Consider the following 24137-nt stretch of genomic DNA (forward strand, 5'->3'; position numbering starts at 1 on the left):
AGTGGCGATGTTTTTACACAACGCACCAGGTGCTCATTCGACGCTGAGTCCACCTAGGAGAGGCCCAGGACCGGTTCAAATAATGGTCACCGGTGTTGGCCGTGAGTGGGACTCGAACTTGGGCCGCCGGGTTCGTAGCGCAGCACGCTAACCCCTACACTACTATCTCCCCCAAAACGTACATACACACACACACATTTCACACACACACATTTCACATACACACATTTCACATACACACACATTTCACGTACACAAACATTTCACATACACGCACACATTTCACATACACACACATTTCACATACACACACATTTCACATACACACACACACATTTCACATACACACACATTTCACATACACACACACATTTCACATACACACACACACATTTCACATACACACACATTTCACTTACACACACATTTCACACACACACATTTCACATACACACACATTTCACATACACACACACATTTCACATACACACACACATTTCACATACACACACATTTCACATACACACACATTTCACTTACACACACACACATTTCACATATTTTCTATTGCCAACCCGGGAGGCCCCGGGTTCGTAGCTCAGCGTGCTAACCGCTGCACCACCGCTCCCCATACACACACAGACACACGCGCTTCGCATCACAGCTCAAAACAAAAACTAAAATTCCTGCGCGCGTTGCCAACTCTGATAAAGCAACGGCGGCGTATCTCTGCGCGGCTACGCACGTTTGTTTCAAGCGCAATCAAGCAACCGCTATGTTGTGGTCGATGAGATGAACTGGACGAACTTGCTCGGGTCGTGATAAAAACATCCAAGAACTCACAGGGAGATTATGACAATGATTGATCCACAGTAATACCACAAGGCATGTGTGTGTGTGTACTGGGTACCAGGGAACAAAAGAAAACCCAACCACTCACGAAGGGACTCGCCCAGGCACGTTTGCAGATGTTGCGCAGATAGCTACGTCGTCACTGGACGTGTAAGCAAAATCCCCGCAAAGTCAAAGCAAGTGCCGATGTTGGGCTCCAGATGTATTTGAGCTCTAACGTGTCTCTTGTGGCGGCTTCACGTGCGTGCAGGCGAGGGAGTGCGGGCGAGCGTGTGCACGTGTCGAGATACGCGAAGCAGTCGTCCGCCAATCCCAGCTCTACCATCGCCAGCAGCCACAGCTACATTCTTGGCCAAGATGCATGATACCCACGTCGATATCGGCTATCCAGCCGGATTATCTAGGTGTGCGTCCATGACAGACGCGGGCACAACGTACGTAGCCAGCTGTGCTAATCTCGGAGGTGCGGGGAAAGCACAACAGACTAAACACAAAAAGCAGTACTAAATAAATGAGTTTTTAATCTCGCGCGTACACGTGTGGATGATGCACGCGCGAGTCGCGTGCGTGTGCGAAACGCAAAGGGTGCGCACTCGAGAGATGTGCGGACGAGCGAGCGAGCTAGCGAGAGAACCGCGTGCAGGACGTTACTGGGGAGCTGCGGAAATAGTGAGCGCGTGAAGAGGTGTGGACGCATCAGCGGACGTGTCCATCGATATGTAAACATTCATTGAGCCCATGTGAGAGAGGCAGGCAAGGGTGTGCGCGCCGTGAGAGGTGTGCGGATGAGAAAGGTGTTCACATCGATGACGGTGCGTACGCGGGAGGCGCGTGTGTAGGTCGACTCGGCCTCAAATAAGTTCCACGTGCTGTGTGTGTAAACGTCGGCACGAGGGAGAAAAAGGCGGCCGGGCGTGGTGTTGGCCACCCACCCCCTCGTGTGCCGTGCCGGCCTTAATAGGTGCACACTAACAGCACTTGCCCCAACAGTCTGTTACAGGCTGCACGGGGGGGGGTAATTGTCCTTGCGTGTCGCGAGAGCGAGCGTGGTGTCACAGGTGGACGTGTACACGGGCGAGGGTCGTGCACGCTCGCTCCACCGACCTGCGGCCGACGCGAGCTGCAGGGGCGTCTCGGCGTAGTTGGGATCGTCCGTGTCCTTGAGTGACCCCTCCACGTTGGCACCGGCCTCCAGCAGCAGCTACCGCAGCACAAAACGTCACGGTGATTAATTACAACCGTTGCTCACAGGCTGCCCATGAAGCGGACCCAACTTTTGTTGGCCGTGGAAGAGACGATGGGCTGAGTTGCTAGCCTTCCCGACTGAGATACGTATTTATGTTTGCATGTTTAACTTCTTTCGCACCGTACGTAGCCAACCATGCTAATCGGCGGTGCAGGGGAAGAACAACAAACTGAACACAAAGAGCTGCTCTAAAGAAACGAGTTTTCAATTCAGATTTAAAAGTGCCTTGCTCCAGTGGCTTCCTTACAGCGGAAGGAGGAGTGTTCCGGACGGCTGCAGAAGCGCTTCTGAAAGCGCGATGCGGTGACCACCGTCTTTGAGATGATGGTTAGCCAAAAGCCGCTGTGAGAGTGACCGGAGTTTGCGTGATGGTTTATGCTCCATGTCCAGTAGGGGCGGGTAAGAATGTTATAACAACAATACGATAACATGATAGGAGTGTAAAGTTCAAGAAAGGTAAACAAATCACCCAAACACATACAAATGAAATTAAACCATTCCCATTGTACAAGGCAAAGCCCACTGAGGTATTAACTTATTTTTCAGAAGCGACCTGGCCACAAATGATATCTCAATAAAGTGGCCCATCATTTGGAGATTTAAAGCATCCTTAACGGTTGCAACCCAATCAGCGGTGCTGCCTGGCACGAACGTTTGTTTGACACCGGCCGGTCGGCCACGTGACCCCTGATTATACCTGGGCTATGGAGAGGTGCCCGTACAGGGTGGCGAACGACAAAGCCGTCCAGTGCCTCGTGCCCGGGTGCACGGACGGGAGCACGTGGGGGTCTCCCGGCACCTGAGATGTGAGCACACAGACACGCAATTAAAAACTATCAAACGATTTTTATTTTATTTTACCAGGCAGTAAGACCCCCAACTGAGCTACTGAGCTCTTTTTCAGAGGCGACCTGACCACGTGTGATGGCTCAACAAAGTGGCTTATCACGTGGAAATTTACAGCAGCCAAATATCTCTGAACGCGTGTTGATGCTAAATGTGGATGGAAAAACCAGAGGACCCGGATAAAAATCCACGCGACCACGGGGAAAACAACACGCAAACTACAAATATACAGCAGGCGTCAGGGTCTGGATCGAAGCCACGACCTCCTGCAGACCAGGCGGTGGTAGTGCGTTCGCCGCTTTGTTGCCGATGTCCACGGCTTCGAATGGGGCGGCCTCCCTGGTCAATGCTCCGGTGAGCAGTAACGGGACAAGAGCCACGCGTCGTCCGCTTCACAGTGGACGTCAGAGATCCCGTGACGTCATCCGTAAGGGTGGCAGGCCATAGTGTGCAGCGTCAAGGTCCAAATTTGTGACTTGTGCAGTGTGTGCTGTGTGGGTGCGCTTGGTCTGCACGGTGTATGCAGTGTGTGCAGCGTGTCTATAGTGTGAACAATGTGTGTGCTGTGCAAGCAAGCACCTCCATGTCCAGCCTCGCGCCGGCGTCGATGAGCATCTGCACCATGGCCTCGTCCCCGCATGCGCAGGCGTACATCAGCGGGGTCATGCCCTTCACAAAGACGAACACACCCGCGGACGCATTAGAGATGTAAACGACGCGTCGACTCGTCAATTAACATCGTTTCGTTCGCCCGCGTAAAAAACAAAAAATCGCGTCTGTTAGAATCAAATACAGCACGCTAAATAGCTCTTATCTCAGCTGTGTGTCCCGGGCTGCCCAACACCAGTCTCAACATTCATTGCAGAGATAAGGAGGTTAACGTGCCTTCGGGGCGCACATTTAGAGCACCCATCTCTTTCTTTTCCCCTTGGCCGCAACCAGCTACCTGGTCATTGAGCGTGTCGACCCCGGCGGGTCCCAGCAGGGCGATGGCCTGCTTCACCAGGTCCGTGCGGCCGCAGTTGAGCATCCGGAACGCGAGGTCCTGCAGGAAGCGGCCCTCGGCCGCCCGGGCGTCGAGACGGCGCCAGGCGCAGAAGCAGTCGTCCGTCCTGCGTTGACGACGCACGCGCAGGTAGGCGCGCGTGCACACAGCAATGTGCGCACACCACAGACACACACGGACACCTCTGATTAGCGCGGTTGGCTTCGAACGGTGCGAAAGAAGCATGAACAATAAGAATATATTTTACCCTTTCTGGCAATAAAACAGGTGTTAAGATGTTCAAACACCAAACAGACACCTTTTGCAAGGAATCCTGTCTGCATTAACCACACGTACTTGTGGTGAACTTGCAAGCAAAACATGCTCTGATAATATTTGGCATTGTCTTTGAAACTGATTGGCCTACACCAGAGACAGCAGCCTTCTTTATGGCCTAGTCTCACCAGTGTCAGACCGCAGAACGGCAAAAGGCGAACAGCACAAAGCCAATGCACGTATCAGAGCAATTATAACTCGGGGGGGGGGGGGGGGGGCAGCTATGTCACGTGACCTTTTGTTGCCAGTCTCACAGTATGAAAAATAAGGGCAGGTATATTGCCAGGGTTTAACCGCGCGTACTTGAGCAGGCGCGGCTCGCAGTCGACGCCGGGCAGGAAGAGTCGCGCCGCCTGCCGCACGTCGTCGCTGTCCACCGTGAGGCCTCGCCGGTGGGCCGCGTGGGCCATCGCCACGCGCATCCACTCCATCAGCGGGGGCCGCAGCACGAACGGCCTGGGGGGGACACGCGCGGCGGCCGTCAGGAAAAAAAACACCTGGCCTCACCCGCCGACAAAACAACTAAAATGTTCTCGCGAATCGTTTTGTGTCGATTTGTATCGAGCGGCCCCAATTCAGAGGGGCCGCTCGACAAGCAATTATGGAATTTGTACGTGGGGTGATAGTGATCGAGATGAGTGGGGTTGGTATTATTATTCAAAGTGGTGGTGGAGTTATGGTGACAGGAGAACAGGTGGGAGTGGATAAGGAGGGGTTGGGGTAGGAGTCGTGATAGGGGTTGGGGTCGTGATAGGGGTTGGGGTAGTGATAGGGGTAGTGATAGGGATAGTGATAGGGGTAGTGATAGGGGTTGGGGTAGTGATAGGGGTTGGGGTAGGCCTGGTCGTAGCTCGGGGGCAGGGAGTAGCGCTAGCAGGATGGGTTTAGGAACTATCGTTGGTGATTGTGGCGAAGTTTTTTTTTGGTTTTAATTGGACCGGCCACTAGAGGTCCCCCTCTCAGCCATCAGCGCCTGATATTGTCCACCGACCGCGCTGTTTGCTAAACTACAACTCAAACGTATCATGAGCATCGTCTTGGAGAATTCAAATAACAAAGTAAATAAGCACACGATATGTCTCCACACATTCCGTCTCTCGGTGTAAACAAAACGAAGGCATTTCTTACACACACCCATCAGCCGCTCGGCCTTCTGGGAGTCCATTTCAGCAGCATCGTACCAAGACAAGCAAACTCTGGACCGGTTCATATTCTTTGGGTCTTTCGGTCAAGCCACGTAGATAGAACAATTAAATAATAAAAATGAAAATAAAGTGAATAAAAATAATAACATTTTATTCACTTTATTTTCATTTTCTTTTTACAATAACATTTTATTCACTTTACTTTCATTTTCATTTTTATTATTTTATTCTATCTACGTGACTTTACCGAAAGACCCAAAGAATATGAATTCCTGCAGTCACGAAAGCTTTAAGTCAAGATCTGGACCGGTTATTTCACATACAGTGTCTCATCAGCAGATTCAGGCTTGTTGAATTAATCACTGTTAATCTGGCTGGCTCTGACGAGAATAGTTTACTTTCATGAATTGTATTATCCATGTTATCACTGTAGTTACGATCACAAACACAATCAGCATTATCACTGCAGTATCAGGGCGATCTATCAGGCACCGTCGTTAACAACGCTCGACTCCTACCGCACAAAACCGCGAATAGAAATCTGGGCCAGGGTTTCACCCAGCCTGTCAATCCTTCTGGGGTGGATAAAACAAATGCTAGTTAGTCAGAGGTCATACGTGGTCGTCCTGTGGTAAAACTGGGCCCCTTGCTATCGCAATGTTGTGCTTTTCACCACTATTTCCGGACACAACTGGCTCGTAAAAGAGCCGAGGGACCGTGCCAATGAACGTTATCATTCACGCACTCATTGTTGATTTCAATCACGTATCTACTGCTGGATGAGGGCCTTATTCTTATTGTTTCGGCCATGAAGGTGTTTCGACCAAACTTCACCAAGCTGGTCAGTGCGGGTCGGTGACGGGAAGGGCCCAAGACCCAGGACTCAGAAACTGATGTTGGCCATGACCAGAAATTTGATTCCCCAGATCGCAGTCTTCAGAGTGCAGCGCGCTAACCACCATGCCACCACTGGGATTTGTGCGCATTTTGGTAAATCCGGACATAATATTCGTAGGTTCTCAACAATGTCATTTGCATAGATATTCCAGAACTAAAGCCGAATGGAGAATATTTATTTTACAATGTGCCGCATGTTTGGTCAGATGAATGTACGTGCGTCTCTCTGTGCATACAGGGCCGTGTCATCCCATAACCCATAACCCCCCCGGGTCTGTCCCGTGACCTCGTACCGGGCGAGCCTTAAACACTTCACGTGAAACCCTCAAAGTGCATCGAGCGCGACGCAAGCACTGTGGTCACATCACCGCCGCTTAGTGGAGGAAGGATTACAACATAACACGACAACAAGAGGTGATTTCTCGACAGCGACATGTGCGGCCGTTGACCGCAGGATCGGTCCTCCCTGTCGCAGGAGCTAGGCAACCCGCGGCTCCGGAGCCGCGTGCGGCTCTTCAAGCGGCCGCTTCGTCACGTTGGGCACGCGCATTGGCGACCCTTGAAGTATTGAGTCGTTTTTGCCAAATTCGATTTTTTTAAAAATCGCTCTTCTTGTTACTTTTGATTGCCGGCCGCTGTCCCATCGTGTCTTGCACATCACGTCGTCACGCGCGTGCGCGTTGTTGCGCGTGCGCGTTGTTGCGCGCGCGCGTTGTTGCGCGCGCGCGCGCGCGCGCATCTCGGCCCCGTTGCCCGTGAGAACTTTTAAACTGCTCGCATCCATTGGGCAAGATGTGGTTCCAGAAAAATTAAAATGAAATGGAAATAGGAAAATAAACACAAGGTCCTAATGATTTACTGGAGGAGGAGGGGCGGGGGTGCATTGTGGGGGGGGGGGTAAGCACAAGAAGCTGCTTGCCTTTAATAAGGCTGCCGTGTTTACGTAAGGGCGCGTACATCACAGCGGACGTATTCGGTAATAAAGATAAACAGAGCTGGGAGGGCCTCATTATCATCGCTTATCTCTTCCTCCCATCCCATTCACTGCGCGGCTCCCCGTTTCTCACAGCGCATGCAGCAGCTACTGGCGACAGCAACACTGCCCACCACCGCCCTCATATCACTGCTGCTTGCTGCTGCTACGAGTTATTCAGAATGCATTCTCGACCATACATGCACAGCCCCGTTGGTGAATCCGCTGCCTGGATGAGCACCGGCCCCAGCCTCGACTCACGAACGCGTCCCGAGTCAGTGCCCAGGTGTTTGTGAAGTTTGTGAGGTGGGGGAGCGTAGATGCGTGCAGCACAACCACGGACTTGGCCGCTCCTCCGCTCTCTGCTGGCTGACCAGCTCGCAGCAAGAACTCCCTCGGCTGGTGATGGTTCGTCGGTTAAGAGGAGTTGGACTCTTCGCTGTCGATTGGGAAGGATTGGGCGAGCAAGAGCGTTGATGCCAGAGGACAGCCACTTTTTTTCCTTCCCACAAATGATATTGAGCCTGATCGAAATGCTTTTTTTTTGGTCTGTTTGGTCAATTTCTGTTGTATGTGTGTATGGTGAACTTCTTTCGCACCGGGCGAAGCCAACCATTAAGGGATTGGGGGGGGGGGGGGGTAAGAACCAAATTAAATGTTTGTTACATATTAAACCATGATCAAAATATTGTAACACCCTAAATATATTGTATACAATATTGTATTGAGTATACAGTACCATATATATTGTATTGTTTAAGGATTAAGGATACAATACGATATTGTGTATTGTACACAGCATTGTATTGTATCCTTAAACAACAGCAAAAGAAATGTCTCGACGTTCCCCAGGTCGCCCGTAGCGACGTTGTCGCTTCAAGCTCTTCCATGGATCTCATCCCTCTGCTGCTTGGACGACGGACACCGACTGTGGGGCTGGAGGGCACCTGGGGGATGCTCCTCTCCCCCCCCCTGCCCCCCAAGGATTAACCCTCCCCCCCCACACTTTTCCGAGAGCTTTTACTGCCCTCGTGAACCTGATGGGCCATTTCCTGCATTAGGGTAATTGTCAATGTTTACGCTTTGTTAATGCGCGAGATTTCCTGCTAAAATCCTGCCCCCCCCCCCTACCCCGGGCGGACTCCCACCGTGTCACGAGCCCAGCCCAGACCCCCACAACAACAATAACCACAACAACGACAACAACAACGACGACGACATCGACAACAACAACGACGACGACGTCGACCCTCTGTCACCGTTCTTTTGGACCGCTCGCATGTGTCGACCGAAGCACGCCGGCGAAATTTCAGTCCGTCAAACAACAACAACATCAACAACAACATCAACAACAAACAACAACATCAACGACAACAACATCAACAAACATCAACAACAACATCAACGACAACAACATTAGCAACATCAACAACATCAACAACAATATCAACAAACAACATCAACAACAAACATCAACAACAACAAACAACAACATCAACAACAACAACATGCATCAACGACAACGCGTCTCCACGTTGCACCCCCCCCCCCCCCCCCCGTGACGTCTCAAGACGTCTCGGCCCTCGGTTGTCTTCGAATTCGGAGCGTGGCACGCTAACCCTCACTCCTCGTCACTTCGTGGCCGGGTCACATACACACACCACACACACACACCACACACACACACTGGTCACACACACACCACACACACACACACCACACACACACATCACACACACACACCACACACACACACCACACACACACTGGTCACACACACATCACACACACACTGACCACACACACACACCACACACACACACACTGGTCACACACACACCACACACACACACTGGTCACACACACACCACAGATGCAACGCAGCTCCATCATCTTTACAAGGAGCACCCCTCCCACTCCCCCATCTGTGGCTCCGTCGCTCCGGTGCCGGGAATGTCATCGTGGCTGTTTGTCGTGTGAGACAGCTGCCATTTACCATCGCCAGGCTTTTAATGGTTGGGACATTTTACTGCGAACACAACTGTGATTTTTTTTTTAGTCTAAAAGATATTGATTACTTTCAGTCCATTAATCGATTATATAAGTGCTGAAACTTCCCCCATCCCTCTCTCTCTCGATATATATGCGTCTTATGGGAAGGCCTGTTAAATAAATGGAAGTGCCAAAAGGATACTTAACCGGATGGACCTAAACACATTTGGGGAATTGCGAAAGGTCATTGTAAGTCGCCATCGTCTGGACGTGAATGTCCCAATAGTGATGCAGAGTCATGACGACGATGATGATGCGCATGAGACACCCAACGGCTGAACGACGAGGCGGTTGCATGTGGGCGACAGTACAGCAAGTAGGTGTCCAATAAACAATCTGCGCAGTATCGTGGAGCCCGAGTGTCATTCTCCAAGTGATTGGACTTCCTCCCGCGTAAACGTCAAACCAAAAGACGAACGTTACGAGCATCCAATCGTTCTGGTGAAGAAGCCCACAAAGTCGGTGAGCGTCTGACAGCTCGGTTATTCTTGCGCGTGGAGGTGTGGTGAAGCAGTCGGCAGCAGACGGTGGCGATGAGCCCTACAGCCACCTGAGTTTGACTCCCCGCCGTGGCTATCATGCGGGGCGAGCGGTATCTGAACCACTTCCCGGTCCCCACCGTCCTCGACCCGCGATCAATAATAAACGTTTGTCGATATTTCTCAATCTTGATTTAAAGCTTTCGTGACTGCAGGGATTCATATTCTTGGTTCTTTCGGTAAAGTCACGTAGAAGGGAAATAATTAAATAATATACATATAAAACAATAACAATTCTCACGACGTTTCGACTGCAACACGAGCAATCATCAGGTGTGAAATCCACAGGAAGAAAATTTGAAAAAAGTGTGTTGCAGTCGAAACGTCGTGAGAATTTTTATTGTTTTATATTTATATTATTTTATTATTTCCCTTCTACGTGACTTTACCGAAAGAACCAAGAATATATTTCTCAATCTGTATGCAAAAAAAACTTACTGGAATAAACACACACTTGTGAACGCCAGTAGACGTTTCTGTGCTCAATGTTTCTCTATGGATGTTTCAAGCGGGGGAGGGAAAGAGAGGGGTTGGCTTGCTCTGAATTTTGACTTTAACTGATTGAGCCGAAAGAGAATACAAACAAAAAACATCTATTACTGGGCATGGCATGACATTACGTTCACTTAAAGTCAACAACCACTGCCCTTTGCTCAAACGCTTCAGAACACTTGGATGCATATTGAGGCAGGAAATGTGTTTTCCTGCCTCATGTTGCTGTGTTTGTGAGTCTTGATTTGCATCAACTTGTCTGGGTGATTCTGGAGGTGGATGCTTATGGCAGGGAACTAAAGCAGCCTGACTTCATACGGCGTTTAAATCCAAGTTGAAACCACCCACAGCTAACCTGGACTTTACAGTTTAGCGAGTACGGCCACCAATGATGGCACGAAAACATCTGAAAGATATAAATGACGGCCAATCTAAACTGCGTCACCAATTTCAATAGATGAGGTAGTGTGAACAACTTAAGATCATGTGAATGAGGTCGACATTTCCATAATAAATTACCTTTGATACAACAATTTTGCTTATCGGCGCTGACTGTCCACTCAGCAGGATCACCATCAACCAGGTGACCAGCTCACTGATCGCAAGGCTGACCGAAATGAGAAAACTAAACACACGGTCATCGCAATCACCCAGAATGCATCTGGCCTCATCAGATCTCAGAAAGCAAGCAGTACTGAGCCTGGGTAGTGCTTAGTTGGGTGATCAGCATGCACAACCAGATTGTTGTAGAGTTTGCGGGGCCACATGATGGGTGGCAGAGGGGAGTGCAGCAAAATCCATGACTGGACTGAACTTTAATGCTTGTGCATGTTATTCATCACGAGCCTGCACTGCCCAGCTTGGCGATGTCTAGCAAAACAACCCCTGCATGCATAACACAGGTCGTTAAACCCACCACCACCCAACACAGCCAATCAGTAAGGTTTGTCACGTAAAGAGAACGTGCCAATTCGTTACTAGAACAGCACACGGGTGTGTTGGAGAGCCAAGCCACAACGTTTACAATCTGAGTACGACGTTTCGCCAGTAATTACAACCGGCATCATCAGGCGACAGCCAGATTTGGGTGCCGCCTGATGATTCTAACTGGCTGCGTCGGGTGGTGGCGGGTTTAACGACACATTTATACTTACGCGAACTAACCAAAAAAAAAAACTCTATTATAGATGATATTGGTCGCGAATGCCTACGTGTTAAACTAACCCCTGCATGATTCGTTTTGTATGTACGTTTAACTTCTGTCTGTATGTAGCCGACCGTGGTAAACGGAGGTGCGGTAAAACCGTCATCCAGCGGTTGATGTACAGACAGACGTGAATAATGACTTGGGGCATTAGTAATTCTTCTCATGGAACGTTTAACAAGTTGCCTTAGTGTGGCCGTTTGAGCCACGTGTGTGTTTCCACTGAATCTTAAACAATACAAATACTTCTCAGTTTGGCTTCGTCAACTTACCGTGACCCACAGCGCTTGTGAAAATATTTTCTCTTCTTTTTTTTACATTTTAAAATAATTGCCGTTATTCACTCTCTCGCTCGCGCACTCACTCACTGGGATTCCAGCGCACACCTAACACACCCCATGTGATCGGAGGGGCCCAGCGTGATATCGAGTGTGATTAAACCCCCAGGCATGTAACCACTGTTGTAGTGACCGCTCACAGCTCCCATTCGTCTTCATCATCGTTATTCAATCTTTGTCAAAATTAATTGTTTTCATCATCCTCTTTCTCATCTACAATTGTTAACATTGGCGCTTGGATACTAATGATATAAGCCACTTTGTTGAGCTATCATTTGTGGCCAGGCCGTTTTTGAAATAGAGCTATATAGCTCAGTGGGCCTTACCTAGTAAACTAAAAAAATTTAGATAAATAGTGAAAATAGTTACTAATTGTTATTCCAATAGTTGGTCAATGTTATGCCTGGCCCCTAGACAATTCACATGTTTTCACAAGAACTCCAAAATCCCTGATTCAATCATTATAAAGCTTAGCACGCAGCTTACCAATACCGTTGCCAACAATTACATCATTATTTGTGGGTAAGATTGGCTACAAAACAACTTGACAATAAACATTTCCCCCACTGCGTCACCACCGCCACCCTCACCAAAAAATTCCAAAGTGGAACTTATATCTGCCTCGGACAAATTGTTAACCCAATCATCATCATCATCATATATGTATGTTGAACTTCTTTCGCACCGCATGTAGCCAACCGTGCTAATCGTCATCACAAGATGCCAGGGTAGTGGAGACACGCGCGCAAAACAAGCTTCTTACATAAGCGACTTTAAATGATTATTTGTAACTAATGTGACAGCGTGATAAGGATGGCCACAGTCGGAGGGGGTGGAGAGAGGTTTGAGGGGGAGTGGGTGTGGATGCGAGAATGTGGGCGGATGGGGTGGTGAACATGCACATTTATTAAACAGAACTAAAGATGCACGCCTTGATTTATGATTAAAAATATAAAGGCGTCGGCTTTAATCTTGCTGGCTACCAATAAACGCATGCTTACTTCACTATATCTTTGCGCGTGGTTATTTATTCTATTATTATTCAAGAAAACCTTGTTTACCAAGTCTCAACAATTTCAGGACAGATCTGCATTGCCACATTTGGCAAGGACACACTTCACGCTGAAAGGGTCCATACACAATGGGTTCATGAACCCACTTGCTGTACTGCCGTCTAATGGTCGTTTCAACCACTGTCACCTCGGGGTCAGAGACGAACGGGCTCGGTGGCAAAACCATCGTGCAAATCTAACGTGCACTTCGCCTAGCGGCCTTGCCCAGGTTTGAGGTGTTTCGTTTATGAGCACACCAGCAGAGCGACGTGTGTTAAACTCCTCATAACATGACCTAGGGAAGGCCCAGGATCGATTGAGATCACCGTCACGGGTGTTGGCCGCAAGCAGGAATAGAACTCTGCTCGCCGGGTTCGTAATGCAGCACGCTAACCGCTGCGCCACCGCTTACACACAAGATAAAGACAAAGGTGCCCCAAATAGCCTTAACATACTGTTGGGGCAAGTGCTGTTGGCTAGCGCCTATGAAGGCAAGAACGGCACACGAGGGAGTGAGTGGGTGGCCAGCACTACGCCCGGCCAGCTTCGCCTCCCTAGTGGCGATGTTTACACATCGCATGAGGCACTCATTTGCGGTGGAGTCGACCTAGGGGGGCCCAGGACCGATTCAGATAATTTGCCCCGGGTGTTGGCCATGAGTGCGAATCGAACTCGGCTTCCCAGGTTCGTAGCGCAGCGCGCTACCCGTTGCACTACCGCTGCCCCCTAACACACACAACACGCACACACGTACACACATTACGCGCGCACACTCTCACACACACACACACTGCCCCCTCCCCTCGCACCCACCCCCGTCTTCCTCTCTGCGCTCACCTCTCATAGGTGAGGCTCAGCTTGGGCGGCTCCAGGTTGGGATCCTCGATGCATTCCATCCGCGGGCAGCGCATGAAGTAGTAGAGCGCGTGCAGCGAGTCCCAGCCCCAGGCCGCCTGCGTTGGGGCATTCGCGTGGGCTGCCCGCGAAGGGCTGACACCGACGCTCGAGCCGCCGCCGCCGCCGCCGCCACCGCCAAACCTCGCCAAGTGATGCATGGCGCGAGAGACCAGGTCTCCTGGTGGGGGTCCGGGACAGACGATGCGACGCACGTTACTTGGGTGGTGGGGGGTCACGAGGATGTCGAACGATACCAACGGGCACAGAGTCAACCCCCCCCCCACCCCAGAACTGGCTTCGAACGGCGAGAATTGTTTTAGGGGGTTTTGTTTTCTGCTGCCGTGCGGCTCTCCCGACGTGTTTTTTCGGGTCGTCACACGTGTGGCTCATAACGGGTTCAGGAGTTTTATAGCGCGTGCGCTGTGTGGTTACAAGCGCAGCGTGAAACCGCGTCACCGTTCACCGCGTGCGCCGAGTTGCGCAGGGTGCTGCACGTGGACCGCTTCTGAACGGCCAAAGCTGTTGTCGCCGACAAATTTAGCTTCCAAGAGGCACGACCAGATGCGTCGAGATACCGTGAAACCTTGGGGTGGCTGTCGTGGTGTGAAGGTCGCCGCGCTAAAACTTGCAATCCAGGGGACGCAGGTCCGATTTGATCTCATGGAGCGCTGGTTGAAACAATGGGGCCAGGTTTTTTAAACCTCCCCCCTTCCAGCAGTGTCAATGGGTGCACCACAATTAGCTAATCCATCGGTAGGTCACGTGTGGTGGGGTAAAGAGTAGGAAATCCCACCGCTTAGAAAACGTCAGAGCAGTGTGACAAAAAAAGGCCAAAAAACCTCTCAGAAGGGCTCACACCCACAAGTAGAGGCCCTTTTGTCCAGCGGTAGTGTGAGTAAGCAATTACAGGTCTGCACCTTTGCCTATTACCGTCATCCTGTACGGAGCATTGTATGTAAAGCAGCATCTCACAGCGAAAGGAAACTGCGCGCCAAGTCGACAAGATCGTGACTCGTTCCGCCAAAGGCCTTCCACTGGTTGCCAATTGGTCATTGCAGCAACATCGAATTGCTTCCCACACATTGCAAGTGTCACAATCACTGGCAGAGGGGGGCATGACAAAAGTAATCACTATTTATACGTCAAGCAGAACACTGGGTCCTGGCAAACGACCTCAGCTTAGATGCAGACAGAGACAACACACAATGGCTCCCACACGAAGTCTGATAGACACTCGAGGGCAAGAGCTGTGTGAATGGCCAAGGCCATTCCATAAGCAGCGGCGTTTGAAGCTATTCAGTGCTTTGTATTGAATACAGATACTAGTATATGCTTTGCTTTGAATCGCGAGGAGGAGACGGTGGCTATGAGCGGGACACATGTGCAGGATGGGGGGTGGGCAGGATGCTAAGATGGGCATTCGAGTGGCGCCCAGAGGTGAGTGACCAAGAGGAAGACCACGAGAGCAGACGGTGGGATACTCTAATCGTGGTGCTCGGAGGTCAGGTTTTGTATATTTATTTTTATTTGAATGTGTCACGAGGTGACGTGCCATTCCAAAAACGACGCCGCGTTCGCGGAGCCTCGTGCCGCGTCGCTGAAAAGCTCCGGAGAGACGAAGCTGCAGAAGTTACATCTGGGGAAAGTCCAAGAGCCCTCACCCTCTTTCAGCCGACGGGAGATTATTGGGTTGAAAAGTGGAAGTGCCTCAAAGGGGCAGCAGCATGGGTCATGAGAACTACTGTGGGTGACGACAGACCACGTACATGACTCGAATATTACCAAAAAAAAATCTTCACATTTATAATATTTAGGGAGCATAGGAATTGATTATAATCGACGATGCACCATTGCACCGCCGATGCATAGTATCAAGGCGACACACCCCATGGGATATCGCAACATGGAATCGTCGTCGTTTACGTTTCGCTTGGCGATGGTTGCTCAACCCCGAGCCCGGCACACGACTGCTCGCTGAGGCTAGGTTTGGGGGAAGGCGCCCCCCTCCCCCCGCCCCCCATCCTCCCGAGACTCACCGAGCTCGGCGACGCTGCCCACGTAGGTGGCGAGTAACGACTGGTCCAGCGTGCGCAGCTCTGCAGCGCCGTACGGCTCCACGGACATCGTCCCACCGGCGCCGCCTCCTCCAGCCATCGATGCCGCCCGCTCTTCGAACGCGCTGAAGTGCAGCGGCAGTGACAGCACACCTAGACGGAGACAAGGGTGGGGGGGGGGAGGAGCACGGTTATGGCCTTGCAGACACGTGCAGGAAAAGCGTGACCAAGCAGGCGTTGAAACTCTCGTTTTGAACTCTCGTTTTGAAGTGTCGTTATACCCGCGGGAGAGCGGGTGGCTCGCCATCGGAAGGTAGCAGAGTTCAAGTACTGGTTGAGGTTTGACTTGGCCCATCATCCCTCCGGGGTCGATAAAATAGGTAACCACTCTGTGTGGAAATCAATGGAGGTTATCCTGCCCGAGACTCGTCCCCATCGTAAGAATGTGGAATCTTCACGACTGGCTGTAAACGGAGAGGGATGAGCACCGCCTCAGTGCTCATTGGAGCAAGAAATCGCTTTTGTTTGCGAAACTAACGCACTCCGCCATAGACGCCACGCGCTAGGCACGGTCAGCGCGCCGCACATGGCAAAACGTATCGGTAATATTTATTTAAATAATAACGGGAGTCGCTCCAGGTCAGCTCCGTACACTAGAGGAACAAAAATGAACACGTTTCAAAAAAATACATTGAAAAAAGCCAGAAAAACTGCCCATTTAAAGAACGTCAAATTAACGACTGGAATACAAAAGCACGGGATGACATGAACTTCTTTGTAAGATATGCGTGTGCGAGCCCCCATGTGACTGCCCCACTCGACCGTCCCTCCGTGCTCATCGGCGGCCCGGGTCAAGTCTTTTCTGTTCGACGCCGCGACGACGCGATCGCTCGGAGCACTCGGAGAGATTGAAATCTTAAAAAGTTACACACGGAGCTTTATTTTGCTCCTTTATTATTCAGCCTCACTTCCGCTGGGACCGGGAGCTCTCTTGTGTGTTAGTCCTAACGCTGCTCGCCCGGTACTGTGTTTTTAGGCATATTTGTCATAATGTTCACGACATCAAAGCCGACACAATACGCAAGAGACTGGTGTACACACACACACACACCACACACACACTTACCACACACACCACATGCACACCTACCACACACACCATACACCCACCAGACACCCACCTACACCACACATACCCACTTACCATCATACAGACGCACCCATCACACACACAACAAACACAAAAATTCCCCATATAGCCTTCAGAGATTGTTGGAGCAAGTGCTGTTAGCGAGCACCTATGAAGGCCGGGACCGGCACACGAGGGGGTGGGTGTCCAGCAACATGCCTGGCCGCCTTTGTCTCCCCAGTGGCGAGGTTCACACACTGCTTGAGGTACTCATTTGAGGCTGAGTCGACCGAGCGGAGGCCCAGGGCTGGTTTAAATAATCGTCACCGGCGTTGGCCGAGATCGGGAATCGAACTCGTATCGCTGAGTTCGTAGAGCAGCGTGCTAACCACTGCAACGACCACCCAACACACACACACACTTACCACACACACACTCACCACACGCACACCTACCACACACACACCAACCACACACACCCAACCAGATTTGCTTGAAACCCAGTGCCGCTGGCTATGACCAGGTGCTCATTTTATATGTAAGCTGAACTCGCAGAATCATCGGCCAGGCTCTGATACCAAATGAAATTCAAATGCAAACGAAACCTAAGGGACTGCGTTAGCAGTGGCCTATTGATGCGAAACAAAGGCAGATCCATTTATAAGCACCCAACTTGAATAAACGTGGAAATATTACAAGGAAAATAATATTGTGTCTCAAATCCTCTGCCCATCTCCTCCCGCCAGTCTCAGTAAGGAGGGGGTCATCGGATATCAGTGGGGTATCTATAAATGATTCACCCTACACACCACCATACACATGAAAACACACGAATGCTTAGAACACAAGGGCCACTGCTCTTCTGCCTGAAAGAAGGAGCAATACCTAAACACGTGGAGTTGTCCCAACCTCTCCACTTTCCAGGTTGCCTGGGATATAAATGCAACATTAGCCGCGGCGCACAAAATATGTCACGGTGCAAAACGCACTGGCAAAACAGAAACCGCGCGCAAAATCCACGTGCGCATCTGGACGGGGTGCGCACGTGCTTCGCGCATAAACAGAAACACATGGACACACGTGCACACACTTACACCTGAAACGCGAAACAATCCGCGCGGTGTCAGAGCAAAGCGCCGGCGCAGATGTGCACCGTGCACGTGAAGAACGTGCCCCCACGCGTCCAGGCGCCCAGCTCCTACTACCACCACCACGACGAAGCGCAGTCACGGGCGCTCACGGGGCAGAACCTCGCCCAAGACGAAGATCCCCCCGTGTAGCCTCGGCAGACTTTTGGGGCAAGCGCTGCGTGCGAGCACGTACGAAGGGCGGCACGGCACACGATGGGGGTGGGGTGGCCAACACCACGCCCGGCCGCCTTTGTCTCCCTAGTGGCGATGTTTACACGTCGCACCGGGGGCACTCATTTGAGGCTGAGTTGACCTAGGGGAGGCCCCAGGACCGATTCAGATAATCGTCACTGGGAATTGATCTCAGGTCTCCGGGTTCGTAGGGCAGCACGCTAACCGCTACGCTACCGCTCCCCGCCCACACACACACACACACGCCTGTGCATGCACCGACACACATGCCCGCACGCACGCGTACACAGGAGAAAGCAGGAAATAGCAGGAAGTAATCAGAGCAGGCAGTGCGAGTTGTGGGTACGTGTGTGTGTGTGAATGGCGAATGTACACATGCACATGTGTTTGCTGTGCAATATGCATTCATGCAGGTACGCGAGCCGTCTGGGATATAATGATGCATGTGTGTTTGGACGTGCAGGTGTGTGGTCATGTTGATGTGCGTGTGTGCGGGGAGCGGTGGTGTCGCGGTTCGCGCGCTGCGCTACGAATCCGGCAGCCCAAGTTCGATTCCCGCTCAAGGCCAACACCAGTGACCATTATCTGAATCAGTCCTGGGCTTCCCCTAGGTCGACTCAGCCTCAAATGAGTACCTGGTGCGTTGTGTAAAAACATCGCCACTGGGGAGACAAAGGCAGTCGGGCGTGGTGTTGATTCACCAACCCTGTCTCGTGTGCCGTCCCGGCCTTTATAGGTGCTCGCTAACAGCACTTGCCCCAACAGTCTGTTAAGGCTATACGGGGGATCTTTGTCTTTGTGTAGGTACTTGAGGTCAAATTCTATTAAAAACATTGGGAATTAATTGACAGTAAGACTACACGTACGGATATAAATATTTCTTTTTTTAAAACGTCGCAAGTTGATTATCGACAGCGCTGCATAATGAAAATACAACACACGGGTTGACTGCTAATACACAGGTCACTGGAAGGGTTGATGGCCGATATGAATGATGGAGTGGCAGCAAGAGTGTTCAAAGTCACGGTAAATCAGAAACCTCCTTGGTCTTTTACTGACATACGTAGGTGCGTTATGCATTGTATGGGCTCAATAAAAGCATTCGTTCTAACAGTTTATCCTGTTAAATTGGCAGGATATATATGTTTCCATACCTATGCACACACGTGCGGATGAATACAGTTACCAATTACAACCTGGCTAGAAAAGGATCTTTGTCTCTTTCTGCGCACGCGTGTGTGCGCGCGTCCACGCGTGTGTGCGCGCGTCGACGCGTGTGTGCGCGCGTCCACGCGTGTGTGCGCGCGTCCACGCGTGTACGGCTGTCTGCGGATTGTATATAAACCCCTGCCAAGTCAGCCAAGATTTCCGAGGTCGCTCCGTTTGGAAACATTTTGTAGAGTGGGGGGCGGCGGGGGGAGGGGGGGGTGGGTGTGAATGTCAATCAAACGGGGTATGACCCTGGGGCCGGTTAATGCGGGTTGACAGCGAAGCCTGGGACGAAATGCAGACCGTTCGCTCGCTGTGTCGGAATAAGTGCACGGAGGTGCGCCGCGTACGTTTGTGGCTGTGGCCGTGAGCGTGTAGGCACAGACATCCGAGTGAGACGCGGGCGAGGATGTTAACTCCCTCTCCTGGTTGGTATACAGGAGGAGGTCGTGGGTTCGATCCCGACCCTGGCGCCTGCTGTAGATTTGGAGTTTGCGTGTCTCTCTCCCCGTGGTTGCGTTGATTTATTTTCTCCGGGTCCTCCAGGTTTTTCTCTTCACATTTAGAAAACATGCGTTTCGAGTGTTTGGCTGCTATAAATTCCCACGTGATAAGCCACTTCGTTAAACTCCCAGGCATGTAACCACTGTTGTAGAGACCGCTCACCGTTCGTCAAAATGCATTGTTTTCATCATCAACTTTCTCGTCCAAGATTGCTAAGGGTTGCACTTGGATACAAATGATTTATAGAATTGTTGGCTGCTATAAATCTCCAAATGATAAGCCACTTCGTGGAGCTATCATTTGTGGCCAGGTCACTTCTCAAAAAGATCCACACAGCTCAGTGGGCCTTACCTGGTAAAATATAAATAGTTTAGTTTAAATCAGCGGCATGCGTCACTATCCGGCTGTGATTGTGTGTGTGTGTGCGTTCATTTTGAGTATTATCCTCGCGCAAAGAATTAATTTTAGGCAACAACCGTGGAGAACCCGTCGCTCCGCGATGAAAAATGAGAGATCCGTCATTTTCATACTCTTCTCACAATCCTGTACTTGGAGCGCTAAAAAGTAATCCGCTTTTTTTTACAGAATAATAAAATGCCAAGTTAATATAGATTGTGAAGTGTTTTTTTTATATTCTCTGGGATTTCATGAATATTCTGGTGAAATAAAATTGCATTAAAAGGAACTATGGAAAAGTTTGCGCAGTTTTAAACGAACCGTGTCAGTCTTCTTCTGTCGCCATCTATTTATTAATATACATATTCCGAACTTCTTTATCTCCAAAAAAAACCCGGCGACCTGAACTCGACTCCCACTTACGGCCAACACGAGCGACGAATATCTGAACCGGTCCTCGGCCTCCGCTAGCTCGACTCAGCCTTAAATAAGTACCTGGTGTGGTGCGGTGTGGTGTCTAAACATCGGCACTGGGGGGGCAGACAAAAGGTGGCCACCCCGCCCCCTTCGCGTCCAACGTCGGCCTCAATACGTGCTCGCCAACAGCACGGCCCCAAACTGTTGAAGGCCCAAACAAGGGAGATCTTTGTCTTTGCTATATGCACGTATAAAATGCTTCAAATTCTCCGTGGGCCAGGAACTCTTTATGTAAATAAATATATAACAAGAACCACTGCCACATCCTCTCGGCCCCTCGTGTAGCCCCCATGCCCCGAGCTAAACATTTCCCAGCATGCTGGTCTCCCGGGTGCCACCACCACCACCACCACGACAAGAAAGGCCGTCGCCTTCTCCTGACAAATCCTGCCCCAACCCTGCCCCAAGCCTGCCCCTCACACAGCTGCCCCCCCACCCCACCCATAGGGCAGCACAAACCACATATGCCTGCAGCACCTAGCAAGTTTTATTTTTTTTATAAAAAAAAAAATCACCCTCAAGAAAGACTCTTTGAGTGTTGTTGGGGGTGGAAAGAGACAGGAGAGGAGGGAATAGAAAAAAACGCTCCGGAAACTTTGACGGGCCCCCAAAACGTGTGCCCGGTGTGAACAAAGTCGTCCAAATCTGGTCACACACAATCACCGCCGAGGTACTCAGAGAGGCAATGACTTTTAAATTTGGTTGACATGTACACGTACACCTTTGCAGAGTTGAGCAGTGGCACTGGGACTAATGCTTAACCCCATGAACCTGGGTGACCTGAATTCAATTCCCGACCACGGATAACATAAGCAGCGAGTGATACCAGACCGGGTCATGGGTCCCACCTTCAACGCGCATTGGCCAGTGCGGTAAAGTATGGTCAAACAACCCTGCCATAAGTGACATGGCGTGGGGAGGCATTCATCCAGCAGTGGATTGTCAAATGGCTAAAATGTATCTTATAATTATTTTACATCTTTATGCACAGAAGCCTCACTCATTCTCAAAAGTTAACACATTTTTTGTTTGTTCCTGGACCAATTACATTTCGAACAATATAGCACACTCCAAAACTCCGCTGCACAATCGTAGCACCAGCTACCTACTTGCTGTACTGCATTCCCACAGGCACCGACTGCTCGCCTTGCGGGCGTCTGACGCCGGCTGCGGCCACCGCTGTGAGAAGGCGCCCCGAGCCGGCTCGAGCACCTGCCTTTATTTATCATTTAAAAAAAAAATTTCAAATATATAACCCCACAAAATGTGCTTTCCATGCATTCTTTACCTACATTCCAATTCACAAACATCATGTGCGGAAATAAATTCTAATTAAGCGACACCTGCTCGCTAATGACTCCGGGAAATACAAATAACCCGAGGAAAAGTTGTTTCGTGGGTGGTTGCTGGGCAGGGGGGGGGGCGAAGGAGGGAGGTTTGACGATTCGGTTATTGGGCCGTGTTGGCTGGACGTGGGGACGCAGGCTGGGCTCAAGAGTTTGGGCCACAAAACCCGCCGGGGCGAAAACTTCCAAGCGCTGGAAATTCGAGGAGCGCCGCGCAGTAAGCAGATGCCAAGGCGCTAAACCTGATATCGACGTTTCATAATTAATTAGCTGCCGACGAAAGCACCGTAGCGACGAAGGGGGAAATGTGGCCACCCCGTTGTTGACGTAGCGTTGGGGCGCCGCACGCTACGTCGAGGTTCGCCGTCCGAGGCCGGCATCCGCCCGCGGTTAATATTCAGGGGGCGGGCGGGTGGAGAGGGTTATGAGTGTGGACGTTATAAAGATGCCCGTGGAGCTATTGGCAATAGGCTAGGCCGTGTGAGTCAACGTCATGTGGCACGTTAAAAAATATACTTCAAATTAATTGGGTAAAAATCCACAGAGCAAATGTCGCCCACCCGCTGGCAGGCTATAGCCGCGTGCGAAAACACAGCGCCTCTAGAATAACACTGCGCTATTAGAACAGCGCGAATACCGAACGCCTTGAGTTATGATTATTATTCTACTATGAGACCTCTTTTACCAGTGGCAAAATATAGTAGAAGGTTTTTACCCTTGAAACTGGTACAGTTTAAGAGGTCTCATAGTGTAAATGCTTACTTACCCCGAGCTCTCAATACTCTGATAGTGCGCTGTTTTTGAGTTGTAAGCCTTTTGGCGTCATCTGGTCCAACACCAATGGAGACTAGGCTCTAAGGAAAGCTGTCTCGGGTGTGGATCAATCAACTTCAAGGACAGTGCATATCATTATCAGAGTTGTTTATTTTTATCTGCATTTTGACTGCTTGTGTTGTTGTTATTGCAAACATGATGCCTTGTATAAAGGTGTCAGTTTTTGTACCAGTTCAAAGAGTAGAAACCTACTACTATGATGATTATTGTTCGCAGCCCCAGCCATCGTAAAATACACAGCTTACCAGAGCCCAGTCTAAGAAGAAAGTCTGCGTTGTAATGAAACAATATATATGCATGTCATATCAAAGATTGAAATTAGCAGCAGCAGTCTGCAGGAAGAGTTGTGTATTGGCAGATGAACGCAATAGAAAAATGTTCACAAGCTCTGCGCATTTCCCCGTGTCTTGAAGACGCCAGCAATGTTAAGCGTGGCAGCCAATTGCACGTCGCTCATCCTCGCCTCTTCATGATCTGATATAGAGCTACTGCCCACGCCTTAGCCCATTTTAGATTTAATTTTTTAGAAGGCGGTGTTACAGAGGGAAAGTGGTATGGTAATGATGAACGCTAAGGGCAATGCATGGCTGATGAAGTCATCATTGTGATCGGGACACAATGAAAAAAACCCCACTCCTTTACACTCCTCTATCAATTATTTACAGCGATATATTTCCATCGCTCTAATACATAGCTATACAGTATTGCTTCAACACATTGTTTTCACCGACAAGAAATTATTTTGGTCCTGGCAAAAGGAGACAATGAGATCATCATTTCGCCACGGACAGTAGACGGTGCTGATATTTCAATGCCACCTAACTTAAATAATGTTGAACAACAACAATGATTGTGGCATTGCGGAACCGTGGCGAGTGTGTATGTACGCATGTTGAGCTTCTTTCGCACCGTACGTAGCCGTGCTTATCGGTGGTGCGGGGGAGGTACGTGGAGTGATGGAGATAGCATGGGGGAGGCCTTAATCCAGCAGTGGAGAGACACTGGCTGAAGA

The 24137-nt window shown here is 50.3% G+C and overlaps 1 protein-coding gene across 1 annotated transcript in view; it reads right to left on the minus strand.

The window, feature by feature from the left end:
- ABTB3 (ankyrin repeat and BTB domain containing 3) overlaps nt 1-24137 on the minus strand; it is a 108762-nt gene that overhangs the window by 8319 nt on the left and 76306 nt on the right. Inside the window, exons 5-11 of the mRNA XM_078856253.1 lie at nt 15891-16061; nt 13795-14032; nt 4569-4721; nt 3891-4056; nt 3524-3613; nt 2796-2897; nt 1957-2053 (exon numbers count right to left, since the gene is read on the minus strand). Coding sequence (XP_078712379.1) covers nt 1957-2053; nt 2796-2897; nt 3524-3613; nt 3891-4056; nt 4569-4721; nt 13795-14032; nt 15891-16061 — 1017 coding nt within the window. The remainder of the gene's footprint in view (nt 1-1956; nt 2054-2795; nt 2898-3523; nt 3614-3890; nt 4057-4568; nt 4722-13794; nt 14033-15890; nt 16062-24137) is intronic.

The sequence above is a fragment of the Lampetra fluviatilis genome, chromosome 5 (assembly GCF_964198595.1).
Source record: "Lampetra fluviatilis chromosome 5, kcLamFluv1.1, whole genome shotgun sequence".
Lineage (NCBI taxonomy): Eukaryota > Metazoa > Chordata > Hyperoartia > Petromyzontiformes > Petromyzontidae > Lampetra > Lampetra fluviatilis.